This window comes from Chenopodium album, chromosome 11, assembly GCF_948465745.1.
Source record: "Chenopodium album chromosome 11, dcCheAlbu1.1, whole genome shotgun sequence".
NCBI lineage: Eukaryota > Viridiplantae > Streptophyta > Magnoliopsida > Caryophyllales > Amaranthaceae > Chenopodium > Chenopodium album.
The window spans coordinates 17748883-17771104 of record NC_137844.1 but is presented as its reverse complement, the minus strand read 5'-3'; the positions used below and the strand labels follow the sequence as shown (position 1 = coordinate 17771104).

At 33.8% G+C, this 22222-nt stretch overlaps 2 protein-coding genes across 2 annotated transcripts; one reads left to right on the top strand and one right to left on the bottom strand.

Moving 5' to 3' along the window:
- Window positions 1–159: 159 nt before the first annotated feature.
- Window positions 160–10056, top strand: LOC145567465 (protein PLASTID TRANSCRIPTIONALLY ACTIVE 10-like). Its single transcript, XM_081626754.1, has 12 exons — window positions 160–967; window positions 1490–1549; window positions 1640–1669; window positions 1944–2017; window positions 4225–4306; window positions 5129–5202; window positions 5331–5397; window positions 6735–6827; window positions 7208–7384; window positions 7477–7527; window positions 8879–9030; window positions 9393–10056. Exons 1-12 carry the CDS (start codon window positions 215–217, stop codon window positions 9817–9819), a joined length of 2040 nt encoding a protein of 679 aa, XP_081482880.1. The 5' UTR covers window positions 160–214; the 3' UTR covers window positions 9820–10056.
- Window positions 10057–10771: 715 nt separating this feature from the next.
- Window positions 10772–17606, bottom strand: LOC145568682 (3-oxoacyl-[acyl-carrier-protein] reductase 4-like). The gene is made up of 11 exons (XM_081628104.1): window positions 17334–17606; window positions 15008–15150; window positions 14521–14574; window positions 13361–13441; window positions 13193–13238; window positions 12965–13059; window positions 12848–12880; window positions 12548–12682; window positions 11584–11677; window positions 11384–11466; window positions 10772–11305 (listed from the first exon to the last, which is right to left on the bottom strand). Exons 1-11 carry the CDS (start codon window positions 17491–17493, stop codon window positions 11273–11275), a joined length of 957 nt encoding a protein of 318 aa, XP_081484230.1. The 5' UTR covers window positions 17494–17606; the 3' UTR covers window positions 10772–11272.
- Between the last annotated feature and the right edge of the window lie 4616 nt (window positions 17607–22222).

Genomic DNA, 22222 nt, shown 5'->3' with positions numbered 1-22222 from the left:
TCGATTTATGTTGCTTAGACACAATAATTTAACGGAGTAAATCAAACTCAAACTAAATCCGACCCAAATAGACCTAACTGAACCCGACCCAAATTGACACCTCATGCATATTAAACCCGTGCAACGATTTAAACCAACTCTATCCATTAGCACCAACCATACTCCATCTTCCTGAGTGAAGCATTTCTTCTTCACTCTACATCTGCACTAAAACATGCATATCCTTCAAACCTCTCAATTCCTCCCACTCTCTCTCCTCTCTAAAACCCCTCTTAAACCCTCAATTTCCAATCTCCAAAACCCTAATTTCTTCCCCAATTTCTCTCTTCTCTCTTCTTCTTCAACCCCTTCTCTTCTTCCCAAACCCCCAAATGCCTATGCTCCCGATGAAGTCCCGGTTGACGAGACATTCCTCGAGCAATTCGGCCCGAAAGACTCGGAAACCGAGGAAGAAGCCCGAAAGCGGAACTGGGTTGAGCGGGGTTGGGCGCCATGGGAGGAGATTCTCTCTCCTGAAGCCGATTTCGCCCGAAAATCACTCAATGAAGGGGAAGAAGTTGCATTGAAAGACCCTGAAACAATTGAGGCATTCAAGATGTTGAAACCCAGTTACAGGAAGAAGAAAATGGAGGAAATGGGGTTGACTGAGGATGACTATTTTGCTAAACAGTTTGATATTAAGGGTGAGATTTTGGAGCCTTTGAAGACTTACTGGGATGGCCCCTTGGTTGTTCGGCACGTTGCGCCTCGCGATTGGCCACCTCGGGGTTGGGAGGTTGATAGGAAGGAGCTGGAGTTTATTAGGGAAGGTCATAAGATGATGGCTGAAAGGGTTGATATCAAGGATTTGGATAATGTGATTAGGGAAAAAGAAGGGATGTCAATGGATAGGTATAAAATGTTTCTTAAGCAATACCAGGAGTGGGTTGAGTATAACAAGGATAGATTGGAAGAAGAGTCGTATGAGGTTGTTTTTCTCTCACTTTCTCTTGTTTTTCTAGCAATAATTGAGTATAATTGCCATGAATTTGGTTATTGATGTGTTACATTTGGCTGATGAGAACCCGAAATTATATTCTTTTTCAAGGCATTTGAATGATTCTATAATTGGAATTTTGCTCCTTAGTTTTTAGATTATGATTGACCCAATTTAGATTGTGTTGATATCATGCTAGAGTAGTGAAACATTAACAATTCTAAGGATAAGGTTGCGTGCTTCTATATCTACCACGCCAATTTGTAGATGAATTAGGGAGTGTTGTTAAAATGTGTTAGTTTATTGTGGCATCTTTTGATGAAATTAGGTTAGATCTTTAGAAGTTGCCTATTGATTTATGCTGTTTAGGCTTCAGTTTGTGTAACGTGTTGTTTGGTTGGTATATTGTAATTGTTAATGCTATGGTTTTGCTATTGTTTGTGAGTTGTAACTAATTAGAATGATTCACTCATTCATATTGCTTAAGTCTTGAAATTATCAATGTTTATGCAGCATGATCAAGATTATCATCCAGGAAGAAGGAAACGAGGAAAAGATTATGTGGAGGGAATGGTAGTTTGTTGTTAATTGACTAATTATAACTTAGATGTTGTTACATGACATGTAGAGCCCTTGATTGATCATCAATTTCCATTTTTGCAGTATGAACTACCGTTCTATTATCCTGGACAAGTAAGTTATTCTGGACTCTCTTGAGTAGTTGACTATAACTGTAGATGAATCTTTCTATTTAGAAGTATGGCTTGCATTTCTTTACTGGTATCTGCTGGACCACCAATCTCTAGATTTTTACTGGTTTGAGTGAGATGCTCTCTGTCTCCTGATCAAATATGGATGTTACATCATCCATCCATCTCTAACTGATTTTTTTTCTTGGCTAATTGATGACTGCCTGCAATTGCACTCACGTAACAGATCACACTTGACACTATTTCTTTGGATGCAGATCTGTTTTGGCCAGGTGACTACTTTACACCTATATCAAGGAGCATTTGTGGACATTGGAGGAGTGTATGAAGGGTAATATATCCATCGTCTTGGTCTTCTTTCCTTCTTTCTATATTGCTTTTTACTCCCTTTTCTTAAATCTGAGATAGCATTGAAAAGAACACAATCCAACCTTTTTAGTTTATTTGTTTCTCTAGTTTTGTTGGAAAATACAATTCCTTATGACGGTTCATGTTAGCCGACCCCAAATCATTCTGAGACTAAGGTTTTGTTGTTGTTGTTTGTAGTCTACTGTATGATTGTCAATTCTTCCTTAAATAATTAAGCTTCTACCCTCGCTCCCTAGTTTACAAAACTGAGTACCCCTATCTTCTTGTTTCATTTACAATAAGATTTTTTTTCCTTGTGTGTATGATCAGTTTACTCACCAATTAGAACACTTTCAAATCTTTGGAATTTTTTTATCAGTTCCTTTCAGAAGGGCCACTTTGTGAAAACTGAGAAACTTTATTTCCTTTTTTTTTTTTTTTTTTTTTTTAGGGTGTGTTGGCCATATGTAACTATTATCATAGTTTTAGTATCATCTTCTGTTATTCCCTTTGCAATTTTATGCTTGGTATACATAATTGATTTATTAGTTAGGAGAATATAGTTGTTAATTGTCACTATTGTAGTATTGTCATCTCATTAAAACAATAACACAACCAAATCCTCAATCCCAAAGATGGTGTCGACTACATGAGCCAAGATTTTATTTTCAGAACTCGCCAACCATGATCCTCTCCTTTTATTTCTTTCTGTCCAATGTTATATGCTTCTACAAACCCAACTCCTCCATGTCCTTAAACTCATTCCATCCAAGACATTATTGGTCTTCCCTTGCCTCTTATAAAGCTCCCCTTGCTTCAACCCTCTACTATCCTTACTGATGTGTGTTCCAATCTCCGCATCTTCCAATCTCCACTTGAATACTTAACCCAACACAATTGGTTCTCCCTATTTTTTTACTCGTTGACTTATTGTCATCTCATCATAATAGAGAAAAATATTGGTGCATTATGTATGAGATGGAAAAACAAAGAAATGCAACTATTTACCCATTATATTGGAGTTTTAAACAAGTAATATAGTTGTATTATAAGTGTGCTTCAGTGTGAGAGAAATGTGTTTTTGCCCAATTTATTGTGCTTTGGGTAAAATCTGTTGATTAGTTGATAATTAGCAACTGGAAAACTGATACATCTAGGAAGGATAAAAAAAAAATTAAATTAAAAAAAAAAAAAAACACTGTTTTCTTATAATTGATAACATTAACCTTCATCCCGGCTACTCGTTATCCTGGGCATAGTATGTCCAATGTGAATTGTTTCTTCACATATTACATACTCAAGCAGCCTATTCAAACAAACAATTTTCTGATTTTGCGCAGTATCATTCATAAATAACACTTTTCTTTATCTATATGATTTTCGTGGCTCTTACATCAGTTATATGAATATTGAAATTGCATGCACTATCCTTCGTAATGTAAATTTTTATAACATGGAAATGAGAGGTGTGCAAAGGGAGGGCCAACAATCCTCCTGGGTCAAAGAAAAAAGAAAAACAGCACTGCAGTTATTGTACATACAAGAAAAGAATTCTCGGTTATAGGTAATCCCACCGGTAAGAAGCTACTCTCTCCCGCAAAATAAAATCACAAGACCCCAGATCTAAAAGATTCAATCACCTCTCCAGAAAACTCACCAACATGATACCAAAGGAAGCTGATTGCCCTATTATCTTCTCCTCCTTGAGCACAGTGCACTTATGTGTTATGCTGAAAGTCAGTAAGAAACCTTAGGTGCTGCAAATTGGCAGCAGGACATCCCCAGTGGATAACCCCTGCCATTTCTAAGAACTGGTTCCATGGTTAACAACTGGCTTGGAGAAAGGGATTAACTAATTAGGTAAGGTAGAAACTCATAAAATAAGCCATATTAGAGAGAGGAAGGATATATGCTAAACATAATTGAGGGTTTTCTGTTAGGTATTTTATGATTTGGGAGAGAGCAAGCCTCTCGAAAGCATATAACCAACCTAATCTACTGCTGTTTTTCAGATGTGATCCAACCAATGTTCATCTTCTATTCTTCTTCACTTAATCTCTATATTTCATCTTTGAATCTGTCTGAAGCTAAGTTGATTCTTAGCAATTGCTTGCCTTTGTTAGTTATAGCATCTAACCTTTGTCTGAGAGTCTTCCCTACTAATATGCTTTTGTGCACCATCCGTTTCAGGTGGGTTCCTATTAAAAACAATGATTGGTACTGGATTCGCCAGCACATAAAAGTTGGTATGCGTGTTATGGTTGAGATTTTGGTGAGTAATTCAAATATTTGTTTGTGCATTGCTTCTTTTTGTTTATCCCTCCTCTTTGAAGAACCGAGGACCCACACATTTTGACTCACTCCTATCAATATTGCCCCTCATTTTTTATAACTAGTTATAAGCTTGCTTTATTAACTATGCTCTAAATTCATATGGAGTTGCAACTGAATTTTCAGATAGTTACAGGACTTGCCGCATGAACTCATGAGCAGTCAAACTTGTATTTATCCATTCTATCCTCAACTTCATGTATCATAATTTATCCTGGTGTGTGTGTGTGTGCGCGCACGCGCGCGCGCGTGGGTGTGCATGCGTGTGGGTGTAGGTATGTGTGCGTGGGACTTGTATTTATCCATTCTATCCTCAACTTCATGCATTATAATTTATTCTGGGGTGTGCGTGTGTGTGTGTGTGGTCTGTGTGTGTTATATTCACACTTGTGTTTTGTGTTGTTCTTTGTTCTAGAATATTCTATTGGTGCAGCTGTAAGCAGCACCTGAACTTGAATCAAGAAACCCATTATCTAAGTCTTTTTCTAATTTCTGTTATAATACATCTGCTTATGATGCAAATTGGTCAGAGGTTCCTCATGTTCTGATGCTGTAAACTGTTGCTCTGTAAACTGTTTCTCTGTTTATTTTCCTTTCTGTATCTAAGGATACTAAATACTTCATAGAAATTTGCAAGGGAGATTAAAGACGTCATAGAAATTAGTCTTCAAATTTGTATATTTGCATGTTCCAGTGTGCTTTATCTTGCTAGTAACTGGACATATTAATGGCTTTGTGTCTGATATGTTACTTTGCATTTCAGGCTAAGAGAGATCCTTATCGGTATAGATTTCCTCTTGAATTACGTTTTGTCGACCCAAACATTGATCATCTTATGTAAGCAGTTCCCTTCCTCATTAATTTCCTCAAAATTTTAGTACTCTATTATTTTATTTTCAATTGCTTTTCAATAATTTGATCCTTGAATTCTCCTTACTCAAAACATTGGTCTCCATTTTTTGCAGTTTTCAAAGGTTTGAATATCCACCAATATTTCATCGTGATGATGATACAAATCTTGATGAATTACGAGTAAGTATATTACTTCTCTCCATAGCTTGCTGTGTTTTATATACCAAGAAACATTGATACTTATCTGCAACGTTTGCTACTTTGCTCACAGTCTCACACTATACATTTGGCGTCTTGGCGATGTATCCTAACTCTTTGACCCATTATTTCTCCAAGGCTTTTTACCCCCTTCCGCAGCTTATGTCAGTAGTAAAGAAGCCAAAAGTCTATGATTGCAGAGAGGTTGTTACAGACCTTACAGTTCAATCCTTGATCTGAAAAACTAAAGCAATGTCTGGCAAACTTTTCTCTAGCCAGTACCCAGCAATCCAGCATAGACCAGTATATACACACACACACACACACACACACACACACACACACATAGATTTAGGGTCAAATGAGAAGTTCCTTAAAATGAGAAGGATTTTATGTGCATATATTTAATTCTTAATGTGCATATTTTTCGAACTGAATGTGTGCATATTTTTCGAACTGAATGTGCAAATATTTTTCGACTCAAATTCGATGTACATAATTTTTGAACAAAATGTGCATAGTTTTACTTCTAAATATGCATATTGTTCACTCTTCCTACTTCTCTGTCTCCTTCATCCTTTATTTACATTAAGATGAGTCTGCATGTTGACTTATATGTTGAGCTTACAGACATGTGGAAGCTGCATATTGTTTACTTTCTTACTCCTCTGTCTCCCTCATCTTCTATTATACACAATACACATGAGTGTTGTATATAAAACGGAATACACAACAGCAATCGACATCGAGGGTGATAAGAACGTTGACCAATGAGGAGTTCCAAACGGATTGCCAAAAGAAAAACAGTCATTTTGAAGTTAACATCTTCAATCGCTTTTGACTTGCCTATGAACCTATCCACTCTCTAGACTTTTCTTTGGCATCTAGGATATCGTCCCAATTACTAATTAATGACCATCCTAATTCCGGCTAGCAGTTATTAATCGTGAAGGGTACGTCTTCATTCCAATCTTAACCTTCGGCTTTGTTTTTCATTGGTTTTTCTATCAACCTCAATTCAGAAAATCCTCTCTCCATCTATGATCTCTTAGCTTTGGTAAAAATTATGTTTAATACCTTTAGTAAATTGTTATAAGAAAAGAAGTTGGATCCATTGTTCAAGTTGTTAATTCCCCCGCTGAATGTTGGAGTTTGATTTGATTCAAATTTTAAATGATCTAAAGCTATTCTCAAACAAATCACATTTGCATGTGGTGATTTTAATAGATATAAGCAAGTAGGTGACTAGGTGATTGTGTCTTATCTTATTTGAAAGTTTTTCCTGTCTGTACTCTAAATTGAAGCTGTTTTGTATTCAGCGTGATTGTAGAAGGCCTCCTGTTCCCAGAAAAGATTTAGGAATCAAAGTAGAAGAAGAGTCTCTTTTGTCTGATCATCCATATGTTGACAAGGTAAAAACAAGGTTGATGTTGATTTTCCAGACTCTTTCACTATCTTATGTTTACATCTTAAATATTTTAATCGTTATATATTCAATGGAAAGATAAACTTTGTATCTTGACGAAACAGTATATAGCTTAGTCAGTTAGTTGTATAACTATTCTGTTAGAGGGAACGAACAACAGTCTATGCACTGATTTTGTTGAAGTGAAGAGCCACTGCAAGTAGTGTGTAATGTAGATTAGATAACTTTGACATAAATCAGAAACATATATAGAAAGAGAGAGATTTAGAAGAAAGTGAACCTCTTACATCACCATGCCCCCATTAATTGTCAAACCTGCTTGCAAGACTAAGTTCTTTAACCATTTACTTTTTCCATATCATGCAGCTGTGGCAGATTAATGTAGCTGAGCAAATGATTTTGGATGATATGGAGGCTAATCCTGACAAATATAAAGGGAAGAAACTGTCAGAACTGACTGATGAAGAAGAGTTTGATGAGCAAAATAGTGTGGAACACACAAAAGTTTATTATAAAAACTCGCTGTTGCCAAAAACAATATTGGTAAGCATAATTTGTCTGCCAAATCACTAATTATAGTTTTGAGTTGGCGTGTTTGGCAGTACTACTACTGATGTTCTTCATGTGGTTGACAGAAAACAAGTGTCAAGGAACTTGATTTGGAATCAGCTTTTGCTGAGCGTCAGGTTGATCACTTGCTCCTCTTTTTAGATGCTTCATTTTCTCTACCCCTCCCCTCTTCATGTTAAAAGGGAAGGAAAAAAAAAGGGGAAAAAAAAAAAAAAAAAAAAAAAAAGAAAACCTAAAGAGAATGAGCTGAGGGAAAAGAAATTATTGGACTACTGAGCAAATTGACATATTTTAGTTGCCTATGGTCATTGATGATCAGTTTATACCACCACTATGAATAAAAACATAATGTAGAAGACAGCAAGTTTTGGCACAGTTTTGTTACATAATGTTTTTTAAGAAAATTAATTATATTCAACAAATAAAATTTGATTAAACATATATACACATCAAATATATAGAAATTATAATGTTATAATCTTTATTAATAGGCAAAGCAAAAAATTAAACAAAAATAGATTTTTTGGGCTACCCAAACCCGAGAATTTTTTTAGGCGGGGTTTGGTTTGATAAACCTAAAAAATTAATAAAAAAAAAGACTAAAATCTCCACTAAAACTATTAGCAAAAGTGCACAACACACACATACAACAGTAAATGTCAATTGTCACTACGTTTAGTATGGTGTGTCAAATGTAATAAATTTATCATCTCAATTAAGTGTCTTGACCAAAGATAATTTTTTTTTTTCTTTTACTAAGATATTGATTTTTTAATTATGTACTTTATAAAAAAAATGATTGATATTCTATCTTTCCCTAGATTTAGACATATGATATAATTGTCAAACAAAACATTTATTTTATAATTATACTATACTCTATAAATCCTTAATTTGTGATAATATATACCTAGTAGTAAAATTTCAAAAACAAAATTGTAATTAATTTGAATTCATAGTTATATTGAAATTGAAATAAAATATTAGCTAGAGGTATTTGAAAAAAATAAATTAAGTGATGAAGTAATTTTATTTTTTATTTTTTTTTTTTTTTTTTTTGAGGGATTTGAAGTAATTTCTTTAACATTTATAATATGATCGAATCAATGTATTATTATGTTTTTGGCAAAATTAAATAATTCTCCATTTAAAAAGTAATTAAAATTAGTTGGAATAATTATTTAGGTAAATGTGTATAGAAAATAATGAACACCAAGTAAAAAGAATATATATTTGCCATAAAAATAATATAAAAGATATGGAAAGATATTATTATAGAATCAAATATTAAACAAAAAAAAGGTTAAAAAGGGAAGGGGAGTTTTGGAGGGAAAAAATAACACCGGGATGTGACACGTGTCACATCCGGTGTCTGTTTTAGTATTAAGTTATTGATTACCAAGGAGATGTTATAATTCGTGTGCATTATCGTAGTGCTTTGCTTATACATGTTTTCCTTTTCTTCAGCTTCACAATAGACTTCAAAAGGAAGCAGAAGAAAGAGGGGAGAACTACAAAGTTGACAAACTAAGACGAAACATAGAGATGGATGAGTATGATTTAATCCACTGGCGTCGTTCGTTTGAGGAAAGAGAAGCTCTTCTGCGAGATATAAGCTGGTATTTTCACTACTCTTAGGTGCATTAGACACATTAACTTTTTTCTTATTTCGGGCCTTTGACCTGTATGATCCTCCTCACCCGCATCCCAGAAAAGAACTGGGTAAGAGCAAACTGACTGTGGGTAACAAAGACTAAAAGAATATAAAGCCTGGTGTTTCTTCAATTATTGGAATTTAAAGTTATGGACTATGTGACAATTTGGATGCAGTCATCACACGAAGAAAGCCAACTTATACTAGGGTTTTGAGAAATGACATTTATCAGTAAATTATATTTAACAAACTAAGTGCTTTAAAGTTTTGTTCTGGTGTTGAACATGTCGTTAGATTGCTTAGTACTAAGACTCGAATTTATTGCAGTCGCCGAGCTGTTGGCCTACCACTTCAAGAACCAGGTAGATATGTTGATCCCAGTATTCTTGGCAAAGATCAATATGACCCTTCTCACCCCTTGTATCGCTATGACTATTGGGGAGAGCCAAAGAACTCAGAGAAGAGTAAACAGGAGCGGATGACAGATGCTCACAACAAATCTATTGTTGGAAAGGGGAATGTTTGGTATGAAATGTCTTATGAAGACGCAATTGAGGAAATGAAGCATAGGGAAGCCCAACCAAAGGACACTGCAGAGAGGCAGACAGACGAAGATTTAGGTTTAGATGATGATAGTGATGATGATTTTGACTACAGCATTCTAAGCGACTTGAGTGCTGAGTATGCTAGCCAACCTCATGTGAATGGGACAGAATCACCCAGCATATCAGATGAGGGTATGTTCGAAGATTAGTTTGCAACTTTGCAATGAGTCAGAAGAAAAATCTGTCAGTTGTACAGTAAATTTTTTATTAGGAAAGTAGGAAAAATCAGTGCACACTTCCATTAGTGTGAGAACAATCGATAGTTGAGGGTATTGAGTATTTATATAAAATTTATTGTGTGTTATAATGAGATGTCTAAACTCAAGGATATGGGCTTTTGTACAGATCGAATAGAAATGAATTTTCTTGAGCATGATTTTGGCTTATGTTTGCTTTGCAAGTGGATTGAAGATCAGATTAATTTTTTGCTCTTATCTCCGTTTTGCCATTATACATGTTTTTTCACCATTATTTGCTGAATATAATTTGGGATGAAGGTGAGAAAATTTACTACTAATAAAAGGTTTTGTTTGGTTCACCTATCACCTTATATTCACTGTTTTTGAGCTCAGCAAAAATAAGTTCAAAGAAGAATAGATAAGTTCTAATAAAGAGTTCTAATAAAGGTTAGGGCTACTGCCTACTAGCCTATACCATCCATTAAACGAAACTACCATTAAACGAAACTAGTTGCACACCTCCCTGCTATTGGTAACCACTAAGACAACTGCCAACTGCTGCTTCCATTGGCATAACATTACTTAACAGTCATATTGCATAAGATCTGCAACAGATTCGGGGAAGGCAATGTTAAAGATGATCAAGAATTTAGTCAGATTTGAAAAATATGCAATACACATTATGCATGAATTAATAAAAAGTTCTGCGACAATCAAATTAAAACATGTTGAAACTACTTATATATACAAGTATATAACAGATTACTCTTGGACCAGGCCGAGAGTAAACAATGAATTTGCCCAGGGCAGTCTGGCGTTGCCTAAGGAGAACACATCTGGGGGACAGGGGTAGTCTTTCTGTGCAAAGAAAATGCAGTAACCGGCAAGGCCCCCAAGGCAACAAAACAATCGTACAACACTCTTTGTGCATTTGTAAGATATAGAGTAGCATAATATTACGCATAATGCAAAACTCTAAAAACATCAGGGTTCATTTAATTCAACTGTTACAACACTGATATATCTTAATAAAAATGCTTTCAGCTGGCTGTCTACTCAAGGAAAACATTTTCCAGAATTCTTTGACAGTTTTCTTCCAGAGGAAAGATTAATCACTTTTGAGGAATATTAGAATTCATTTCACAACGTTCTCAATTGAACCAAACATAACCTAAAGGAAAACTATGTTTTTGAAGGGAAAAATTTAGGAACATGATCTGGATTAATCTTGAACATGCCTGCTCCAAGGCAAAACCAATAAAATCTGACATTGATTAATCTTTCCGTCAATGTTACCAGCTATAGAGTGAAAGAAAAAACCGACGAGTTCTAGTTTCCTTCCATATCTCAGTCTCAATTCAACAACTACAATCCAGGCCGTAAATCCAAATGAATACTAGCTAATCTGATACCAGTGAACCTCTTACATCACCATGCCCCCATCAATCGTCAAAACCTGCACTCAAGATATTGAATCAATATGTTCGCAATAACTGAACATATCAAATGCGAAATTACAAAGTAGCGGCAATACCTGTCCAGTGATATAACTCGCGGCAGGGTTAAGTGCCAAAAATTCCACTAGTCCAGCAACTTCCTCGGGTTGACCATATCTTCCTGTAAAGACATTAGAAATTTAGAATCACCTTTGTATTATATACTGTAATTTTTTAAAATATAAATAGTTAAACCACCCTTCATAAAAAATAATGCAGCTACTCACTCATGACTTACCAAGGGGGATATTCTCCAGAATTCTCTTCTCGATGTCGTCTCCAAGCTTGGCTGTCATATCAGAGGCAATGAATCCTGGGGCAATAGCATTAACCTATAAAACATTGCCAGTCAGTTACAGTGAATAAGAACACTAAAGGCATATAAAAATCTGGTCCGAGGTATAGTTGTATAGTGATACTGAAAACACATATACCTTAAGCCGCGGGTGTTTGGTTCACTTTAAATAAAATTTCATAACTGCTCAAATACATTTTATTGCTCCCTCCTCCCCTCTCACCTCCAAACTTCTCCATTTTTGGTGCTAACAGTGTCACACACACCACCAATTCTCTTCCTCCTACCTTCTTTCCCCTCTTTACTCCCTCCACTGGGCAACTTCAATCTGAAGGAATGCCAACGAGATCCCCAAATGCTAGCGCCTAGCATTCTAGAAGTGCCAGTCAGATCAAATCAATACTTGGATCTGGAGCACTTTATCCCCAAATGTTTGTAGTGTTGTTAAACTTCACAACATACACTAAACTCCTAATTTAATTGCAATGGCAGTGGAGAAAAAGGGAGGGAGGAGAGGGGGCTGCAACAGTGAAGGAGGGAGATGATGGTAAGATAACAATGAGTGGTAGGCAGTAGCTGCAATAATGGTATTGATTTAATTCTAGACAATAAATCTGACTCCATGGGCTTAGGTTTAAGGTTCCCTCCCCCACCCCCCCCCCCCCACCCCCCCCCCCCCCCCCCCCCTCCTCTTTCCCAAAATATTAGATACTGGTAAGGCTAAAAACAGTGAACCAAATACCCAGTTACCACAATACTCAATATAATAATATTTATATGACATTTACAGTGATAATGATGATGTCAAAGGGAGAGAAAAAAAAAAGGGGGGGACACTATGTCTCGTAATTCTCTTACTGCATATATACTTTGAGCTTATATGATGATTAAGAATGTAAATACTTGCATTAATATTCCTGCTGGCATACTCCTTCGCTACAGATTTTGTGAAACCAATAACACCGGCTTTTGCAGCACTATAGTTTGCCTGGCCGGCATTGCCCATAAGACCAACCACTGAAGCTACATTTATGATTCTCCCCTGTATATAGTCAAATAACATCCAGAAGTAAATGAGTCATGGAAAATTCAAAAAAGCAACATGTAAGCATCATTTGATTAACAGAATATTAATACTTCTTAGTTTCAGGTTATTCAATTTTCAACATGCTTAATCTTCACCATGAAAAGCAAGATTTACAAATACCTTTCTCTTCTTCATCATAATTTTTGAAGCAGCCTGCAACAAGGAAACAACTCGTCATACTTACAAACTTAACAATCAATAGACCACACACCGCAAAGTATAGATGATTGCACAAACCTGAGTGCAAAGAAACACCCCGGTGAGATTTAAATCAATGACGTCTTGCCACTGTGATTTTTTCATTCTCATCAATAAGCCATCTCGTGTAATACCTAAACAGCATGGAACATTATGGTCATGAAATTCTCTCACTGACAAAAAAACTTAATGTCTATAGCAGATGAGATCTATCAACTCATAATATTTAGGAGAAGAAATCAGGGTCATAGAGATAGACGATTTAACCTGCATTATTCACCAATACGTCAACAGTTCCCCATGCATCTACAGCCTGCAAAAGCAATTTAGATAAGGTCCATTAATAACTTTCCTCTGACGGTTAAACAAAATTATTTAGATAAGAAATTGTGCTTGGAGAATTATTGAAGTTTATTACAGAACAAGGAAGCTCACAGTTTTTATCATTGATTCTACATCTTCTTCTTTTGATACATCACCCCCAAATGTAAGAGCTTGACCTCCACATGACTCAATCTGTGAGCATATTAAAACAAAAATATTCATAAAACTAAAAGAAACAATAAGTCTTGAAACAATAAAAGAAAAGGAAGAGATCTGAAATAAAATACTACCTCTGTTACATATTATGTGCAACTTCAGGGTATTATTTGTGAGGTATAAAAAATTCAAAAGTTGCACATAATATGTAACAAAGGTAGTAATAAAATGTGCATTTATATCACCAAAGCTTCAACAACAGCAACAATGTTGCTTCTATGCCATTTACTGCTCCTTATTTCTCAAACTTCAGAAACAATACCCTTCAACAGCATTAAGAGAAGAATTTGTTTTTTAATGACCGGAACTAGCTCACTGACACTATATATACTTCTCTGTTCACTGATTATTACATCATTTACATTTTAAGGAAATTTCACAAATACTGCACCATACCCATTTTAGAAAAACAAATATCTCCTTTCACACTACACTTGTTGCTTTAGTTACTGAATCCAATCACATAGGCAAATTTATGATTTGGCCTCTCTCTCCTTCCGTTTCCAATACCCAAAATCTTGTAAATCCCCACATGGTGCAATATTTTTGGGAGCAGAGGAAGTATTATAGTAACCTCAAACCAATGACCAACAAATAAGAAAACAAGAAAATGGTCTCAAAGAAAGATTATTAACTAAGAGAACTTGATTCACAAAACATTCATCTCTGATATGCAAATGCTTTTCATAATATTGAGCAAGGATTTCTGACTTCCAGGTCATCATAATGGTATTTTAACATAACAGCCTACAACTGTATCCAAGTGAAATTAACAACAATCTAAGTAGCTAGACCATTAGGTCTCATAACTCTCAGAAAGTTACTTACAAACTCATTTAATTCTAGTGACATAGGAACACAACGGATACTTATACAGCCCTCTGACAAACAAAAGCAAATGGTCAAGGACCTATGAGTACAGAAAATCTAATGATGACATGGAACAAATGCACTAACAGCAAAATATATTTTAGTGAGAGATGAAAAGCAACAATGATTTTAAATCTAAATTTTGAGTTCACAAGTCCAACAAAATTTAATAGACAAATATTAACCTCTTTAGATACTTCTTCCGCCTCCTTTGATGACCTCGCATAGTTTACAAGGACCTGTAGCAATACATCCAGTTCAAGTTTAATAAACAATATGCAGAGGTCATGCTTTGATTGCTATGAAACCCAGTTTAGTGTAAATCCTCCAGCAATCTCAGAAGGAAAAAACAAAATGAGGATCTAAATATATATTGCAATCTCATTATTTCTATTTTTCCACAACATCAAATTTGCCCAACTTTATGTAAATTTCATTTAAAAACCCAAAACTTTCACACTCAAATGGTTAGGACTCTTAGGGACCGATTTAAAGGTTATATTTAATTCAAAATTAGCATTTCTCCTTACTTCTTTCAAGTCCTTTTCAATTAGGGTAAAGATTATCAACTCAGACAATTTACAAAATGAGGAAGAAACAAAATCGAGTTCCGTAAGAGCTTCAATTTGAGATTAGCTACACTAAATTACCCAATATGTGTTAGCTACGAACCTTACACCCAGCCTTTCCCAACGTTAATGCAATAGCTCTCCCTATTCCTCTAGAAGCTCCAGTGACAACAACAACCTGGGATTCAACTTGTTGCACTGTATCAACAGCAGCTTGTTCAGCAGTTGCAACCTGGGCTTTAATACCTGAGTATATAATGAAAACATCAGCATAACTTATACAGTAACAATAGATGTAGAATTAACCCATTAATACAAAAAAATTAAATTTAAAATGGTTATTAATTTTTCAATTATTCCAAAAACAATACTGAAGTGATTTCAGTATTCTCTAAGAAAGATATTGATCTCTAATGGCAGGAACATGTTGCAATCATCAAGATGTTTTAAACCAGGTAGCATGGTAACTTCAAAAGTTTCAGAAATGAAGGAACGCCAATGCTGAATTGAGGGAATGGAGAAACATTAATTAAAATAGAAAACAACTATATTTTTTTCTTATTATATAAATTATATTTTCATCAGTTTTTTTCTTTTATTTTTGAAATCATTAATGATTCTTAATGCTTTGAGCTAAAAAAAAACCCAACAATTTGAAGTATAATTTTATCATTAAGGCCCATCTATAAGTTTATAAGCCCAGCACACAAAAGTCTTTTCTTGTCTTTTACATGAAAACCCTGTATTGGAGTATTCTCATAAGGGGCCAAGTGTGGCTCAAGAAGCTTCCAGTACATTTACCTTTCTATGACCCATTTTAATGTTTCCCAGCATTTTCAGGCATCTCCCATTTCCGAAACGGCAAAACTACTTCCCTCCAGCATTCCATTTCATTGGTTTCAAATGGATTTACTGTCAACAAAGACTTTAATGGAATATTTAGAAATATTGTATTGGAGTATTGATACTCTCCCAACGAGGATTTCAATGGAATCAAAAACTTGACAAGCACCCCTGGGTCCATCAGGGAAGATTAGTCCAGTGTTGTATTGTCCATGATATTAAAAGCAATATCTATGGAAGAAGAAAAAAAAAAGGATAGAGTGCAATGACTGCAGTCCACGGCTCCACGCTAAAGCTAACTCTGACAATAAAACTAATGAAACCTAGACAATGTTTATCAAAAGGGATTTCAGGCTTATAGCGACGATTAAATCATCATAAGTCACACATTACAATTTTAAGGGGTCTTTCACACACAGCTTTCCCTTATTTCAACCAAGTTAAAGTAAGGCTTGCAAGCAACCACCACCACCCAGCAAATTTTCCCATGGCAAGGTTTAGGGAGTTCAAATGAATGAACATGATTCAATATAGACCTAACGATAATTATAATGTAACTTAAGTACTTGTATAATTTTTGCAATATTTGAAACTTAGTCCTTTAAACATTGAAAATAGCTCAAAACATTCTTTAAGTATAAACCTTATATCATATACCTGCACAAATATATACGTACATTACATTCTTTAGTTTTTAGCGATTATGATTACTATATCTTAAACTATAACGGATAATTGATTTCTAAATAGTAGTGAGAAATTTAAGAGCATATCAGATTATTAATTTTGAGCACAAGCTCATGTGTTTTAAGGTATTAAGTCCAAGTTGGTACTTAGCACCATATCAAGATGTATGCACCTTAATTAGTACTCCGTAACTATTAGACTGATATCAATGTGTTTTCCAACAACCCTCCATTAAATTTTTTGACACAACTTCAAAAGCATAATAAAATTACTTTTACTCATAGATATCCACGCATTACAATTCCATTTCTTCATATTGCAATATCTTTCTTTTTGCTGAAAGATCACATTGGTAACAATCATTATACACAGGACAAAATGGCATATTGAAGAGTATATACTTTCATAACCTGAAGATGAATCAACAGATCACAAATCTACAAACTTTACTCATTATACACAGGACAAAATGGCAAATTGAAGAGTTCACCACAGATAATGTAACAATCGAATAATACGAACATGATTTCCAACATTATTCCATTAAGTTAACCAAATGTGGCGCATTCGCATTCTGCTATGGAAGTAACAAAACTACCTACATTCTTCATAAACAGAAGTGCAAAATGACATATCAGAATAATTCATTCAGCAATCTTGAGATTATCAAATAAACAAACATGATTTCCAACTATACAAATTCACTAATTAAGCAAATTTAATACACAAATGTTCTATGGTATGTAATTGAAATAACAAGTACGATGATTACAATTCAAAATCAAATTACAATGCCTTAAAATTCTAAAGATAATTCAGCTGCACTACCAATTGAATTAATAAGTACAGTAATCACAAATCAAAAAGATTGAAATCGAGAGAGAGAAAAGAAAGGATACCAGAAGAATTGGAGGAGGTCAAGGGTCGAAATTGAGAGAGGCGAAGTGAAGGAATAGCAAGGCGGAGCTGAGAGATCGGGCGTCGGAAAGGCGAGGCAAAGGCAGAAGTGTCGAGTTTGGCAATTGAAGTTGCTGCTGCTGCTGCCGCGGCGGTGGCCATGGAGAATCTGTCACGGAGAACGAAGGATAATCGAGTGAGATTCGCCACAATATACTGAGTGAATGAATGTGTTTTTGGGTGGGACTGTGTAGTCTGTAAATCTGTATTAACTCATTTGCTTATTTTTTTTGTTTAGTTGCTCACTATGATGTTTGGGTACTCATTTCCATGCTTCGGAAACTCCGTCGGTATTTGTTTTCTTAGTTTTGTACTTTTGTGTTTATGCAATACACGAGTTATTTATTGAATTTAAGGGGCTGCTTAGAATGGGTGTAATGGGTGGGGAAAAAATACACTATTTTTTTTTTTTTTTAGTATGGATCAAGGGTAATTAATTAGTGGGGTAATCTATTTTCTTAAAAAGGGGGTTAATAATTACCCACCTCCCCCCTAGGGTAACAATCTCCCCCGTAAAATAAACACTCTCCACTGTTATATTATATTTTCTAGGGGTGTCAATTATTCGGATAAAAACCGAAATCCAATCCAATCCAAACCGAATTATCAATTCGAATCAGATCCAAACTTTAAATCGGATGGGATCGGATTGAATTTTTTTGAAAATTAGGATTTTCGGATCGGATCGGATCGGATTGACCTTGTTCGGATCCAAAAAACCGAAATAACCGAATTATGAAAGCGTTATTTTACAAAAAAATATTGTTAATATTAATCATGTTAAACTATGCTTATGATTATAACAATATTAATCATGTAAACCTATGTTTTCAATACTTGTATAAATCTTGTACTACTATACTTTCAAGAATTGAATTGTATTATTGCAATTTTATTTTTATAATCGCATTAGACCCAAAAATATTAGCAACGTATTTTAATTCGGATTTTCGGATTGGATCCAAATAACCGAATTATAATTCGGATTGGATTTGAAAATTAAAAACCGAAATTTATTTCGGATCGGATTGGATTTGGGCTAAATCCAAACCGAAAACCGAATGGACACCCCTAGTATCTTCCTTCTCCCCTGCTTATACTATCTCCTTCACCTCCTTCACCTCCATATCAATCCACCCAATTGAAGCTGTTGGCCGCCATTATAGCCGCCCGATGGAAGCTGCTAGCCGCCACCATAGCTCATCAATTCTGGTGAATTACGAACAAGTATCATAAATTAAGCCATTGGTTGAAGAGATGGTCAAACAAAAGGTTAGGACTTTTGATCTTTCAAGTGAGGCGATGCTTGTGGTGGTCTCAAATTTATCAACGACATGATGGTTGCCGCCGATTGCCATGAAGTGGTTGTCTTTACCCCAGGATTCTTGCCAAACCTTTGAAATGAATTATTACTCTCTAAATCAATACTCAAGTATAATCTACCCCATCAGATATTACCCCTTTTTAATTTCTGGAATTCCAGGCATGCCCTAAAATAAAATTTTTTATCTAAATTATATAAGTTTTACTTTCTCTGGGTTTTTTTTTTTTTTAGTTGCAACACTTCTCTTTTCACGCTCACCGATGTATGTTTTCAATCGTTAATATCTTTAATTCCCAACATGTAAAAATTATAAATATTTGATATTAAAATTGTATAAGTCAAGACGAATCTAACAAGATCTCACATGACTATATTTTTACTTAAATATAAACTGTCAAAGTGAAATACATGAATAGTGTAAAAGTCAAACTGTTACAACTATTAAAAAACGAAGGAAGTATTTGAATTTTCTACTTATGGATTAATAATTACTTGACAATCATACTTGTCCGTTAATGGGTATTTTATGGATTAATAATCACTTGAGAATCTAAAAAAAATTAGAAGTAATAATGTACAACTAAAAAGAACAGTTGTCTAAAGTTGTGATCCTTTTTTTATTTTCTCTGAACATCTACGGAAAGGCCGGTTGCATGTTAAGACTTAAGAGAACGATTATATATAATAATATGTCTCTTTGATTTTTTATTTTTTCCGTTTGTACCTCTCTGGATCCACCATTTTGTATAAAAATATTGGTTTTTTTTTATAGAAAAAATATTGATATTTTATTAAAAATAAACATCAAAGTTTTTTTGAAAATAAAACTCTAAAACAACTCTTTATCCTACTAAATCTATTCAATTTTATTGAAAATAAAACTCTAAAATAACTTTTTTATCCTATTAAAAATAAATATATATTCAAAGATCCTACGTATAACATTAATAATTAATTGCCGCCAACGTGGCACGACACTTGGCGAAAAATTGGAATGTCAAGTGTCACTATCTCGTGGCCTAGCTAAAAGTTTAGCTTTATATTAGTTGCTAGTTTTGTGCCTGTACGATGTCCGGATTGTTTATTGAATTCTAAGAATTTTTTTAATTTATATGTCAATTTTTAAAATATATCACTGATACAAAATTAGTTAGAAATTGATGTGCTTTTATAACGACTTAAACTATGTAGTAGGCATGTAATGACTAATAATAATATTGGTGAAAATGTTTGATTAAATACATATAAAAAAAACAAAGTAAGCATGAAATATATGAAATTTTTTAAAAAAATTAGCCAAAAATAAATTAAATAAAAAATTGTTCTAAGCCCGTTGGGTTGACCCGAACCCAAAACTTTGGGATAGGGTTGAACATATCTTGATTTGTCACCTGAAATGACCCAATCCGAAATGACTTGTGACCCGACCCAATCGACAGGTCTATTGTGAAGTATACAATTATAATCGATTAGAATATATTATAAATGGATGTTATACATTTTGAACTACTCCCTTCGCTCTAAAAAATATTCAATATAAAAACTAAATTTATATGATTATTATTGAGAGTTAAAATCTAATATATTTTTTTTGAATAAAATTATAATTCAATTTGTACGTATAAAATATTGTTATTTTATCGAAAATAAAACTCTAAACTAAGAATTTTATCCTAAAATTCTATCCAAATTTGATTGAAAATAGAATTCTAAACCAACTTTATTATCATAGTCTATCTAGATTTATCAAACATGGTGTGACACTTGGCGAAAAATTAAAACGCCAAATGCCGTTGTCTCGTGGCCTGGCTAAAAGTTTAGCTTTATATATTAGTTATATGATATGATGTGCGGTTTTTTTTTAATCATTAACACCCTATTCAATTTAGCTTCTTTTTGCTAAATTAATTTAATTTGCTGAACTGAAATTATTTTGATTATGATTGCTTTTTTTTTTCTAAAAAAAAAATAAATATTTTTCCTGAAATGAAATTATTTTTTCCGATTACCCATTATAAACATGAAACTATTATATAAAGTTGAACTTTTAGCCAAGCCACGAGACAACGACTCTTGACATTCCAACTTTTCGCCAAGTGTCGCGCCACGTTGGATAGATTTATATAGACTTCAATTCGTAGGATAAAAAAGTTAGTTTAGAATTCTAATTTAAATCAAATTTGGATAGAATTTTAGGATAAAATTGTTAGTTTAGAGTTTTATTTTTGCTAAAGTACTAGTATTTCATATGTACAAATTAAATCATAATTTTATTCAAAAAATAATTAGATTATAACTCTCAATAATTATCATTTAATTTTTATTTTTTTTTGTATTATAATATTTTTTGAAGTGAAAGAAGTATTTCAAAACGTATGGTACCACATCCATTTATAATATATTCAAATCAATTATAATATAATATACTTCACAATCTAATATAATTTTATTACTGTGTGTAGACTTGTCAATCGGGTCGGGTCAGGAGTCATTTCGGACAGTCATTTAAGGCTACGGGTCTAGAAATGTTCAACCTTAGTCCGTTTTGGGTTTGGGTCGACCCAATAGGCTTAGAACAATTTTTTTATTTAATTTTTTTGGCTACTTTTTAGAATTTTTTAATATTTCATGCTTACTTTGCTATTTTTATAAATATATTTAATCAAACATTTTCACCAATAATTATTAGTCATTACATATCTACTACATAGTTTAAATAGTCACAAAAACACATCAATTTCTAACTAATTTTGTATCAATGATATATTTTAAAATTTGACATATAGAATAAAAATTTATCTTAAAATTTAATAAACAGCCCGGGCATGGGGCACAAAACTAGTTATTCTTTATAAAGAAACAAACTTATCTGTACCGAACTAAAATTATATTTGTTCAAAAAAAAAACTAAAATTATATTTATTGAATATTTATTATTTCAAGGTTAAGTGAACTTGACCTATATATATCTTCAGATTAACAAAAATAAGGTGGAGAGAACCCTATAGTTTAAGAATGTGTAAACCTATTAAAATTAAACTACATGAAAAAAAAAAAATTTAAAAAAAAAAATCTCCCTTTTATTTCTCCCTTTTATTTTAGGGTTTTCGCCGCCGAAAATGGTGGTGGTTGAGGTTGGAGAAATGTGAGTTTCGATGGAGATTTTGCCAACCTCAACCACCACCATTTTCGGCAGCGAAAACCCTAAAATAGAAGGGAGAAAAACCTAGGCAGCCTCCTTTAAAAAATGTTGTAGAAAACTACCTAATTTAAATTTTTGTTGTAATTTGCCACCAACAATAGAACAAATCACCATTAAATCTTTAATAGTCGAAGCTCATTTCCTTGCAACAAGTGGTGAATTATAATTTGAATTTCAATAAGTCTTGTGTAAGGCGGGTGTATGTTAATTTTATTATAAGACAGTCAGTTTTAGGTTAACTTTAACTATTTTTATGGTAACTGTAATCCCTTAAAGTGTAACTTTTAATTGTCATTGGTTTGAGT

Bases quoted from the DNA above. Each gene is read 5' to 3' on its own strand.
- LOC145567465 (XM_081626754.1), top strand. From the start codon at position 215: ATGCATATCCTTCAAACCTCTCAATTCCTCCCACTCTCTCTCCTCTCT. The intron at 2,018-4,224 runs GTAATATATCCA...CATCCGTTTCAG, and splicing joins ATTGGAGGAGTGTATGAAGG to GTGGGTTCCTATTAAAAACA. The intron at 7,528-8,878 runs GTTGATCACTTG...CCTTTTCTTCAG, and splicing joins CAGCTTTTGCTGAGCGTCAG to CTTCACAATAGACTTCAAAA.
- LOC145568682 (XM_081628104.1), bottom strand. From the start codon at position 17,493: ATGGCCACCGCCGCGGCAGCAGCAGCAGCAACTTCAATTGCCAAACTC. The intron at 12,881-12,964 runs GTTTGTGCAATC...TCCTTGTTGCAG, and splicing joins GGGTGTTTCTTTGCACTCAG to GCTGCTTCAAAAATTATGAT. The intron at 11,467-11,583 runs GTAAGTCATGAG...ATGTCTTTACAG, and splicing joins TCTGGAGAATATCCCCCTTG to GAAGATATGGTCAACCCGAG.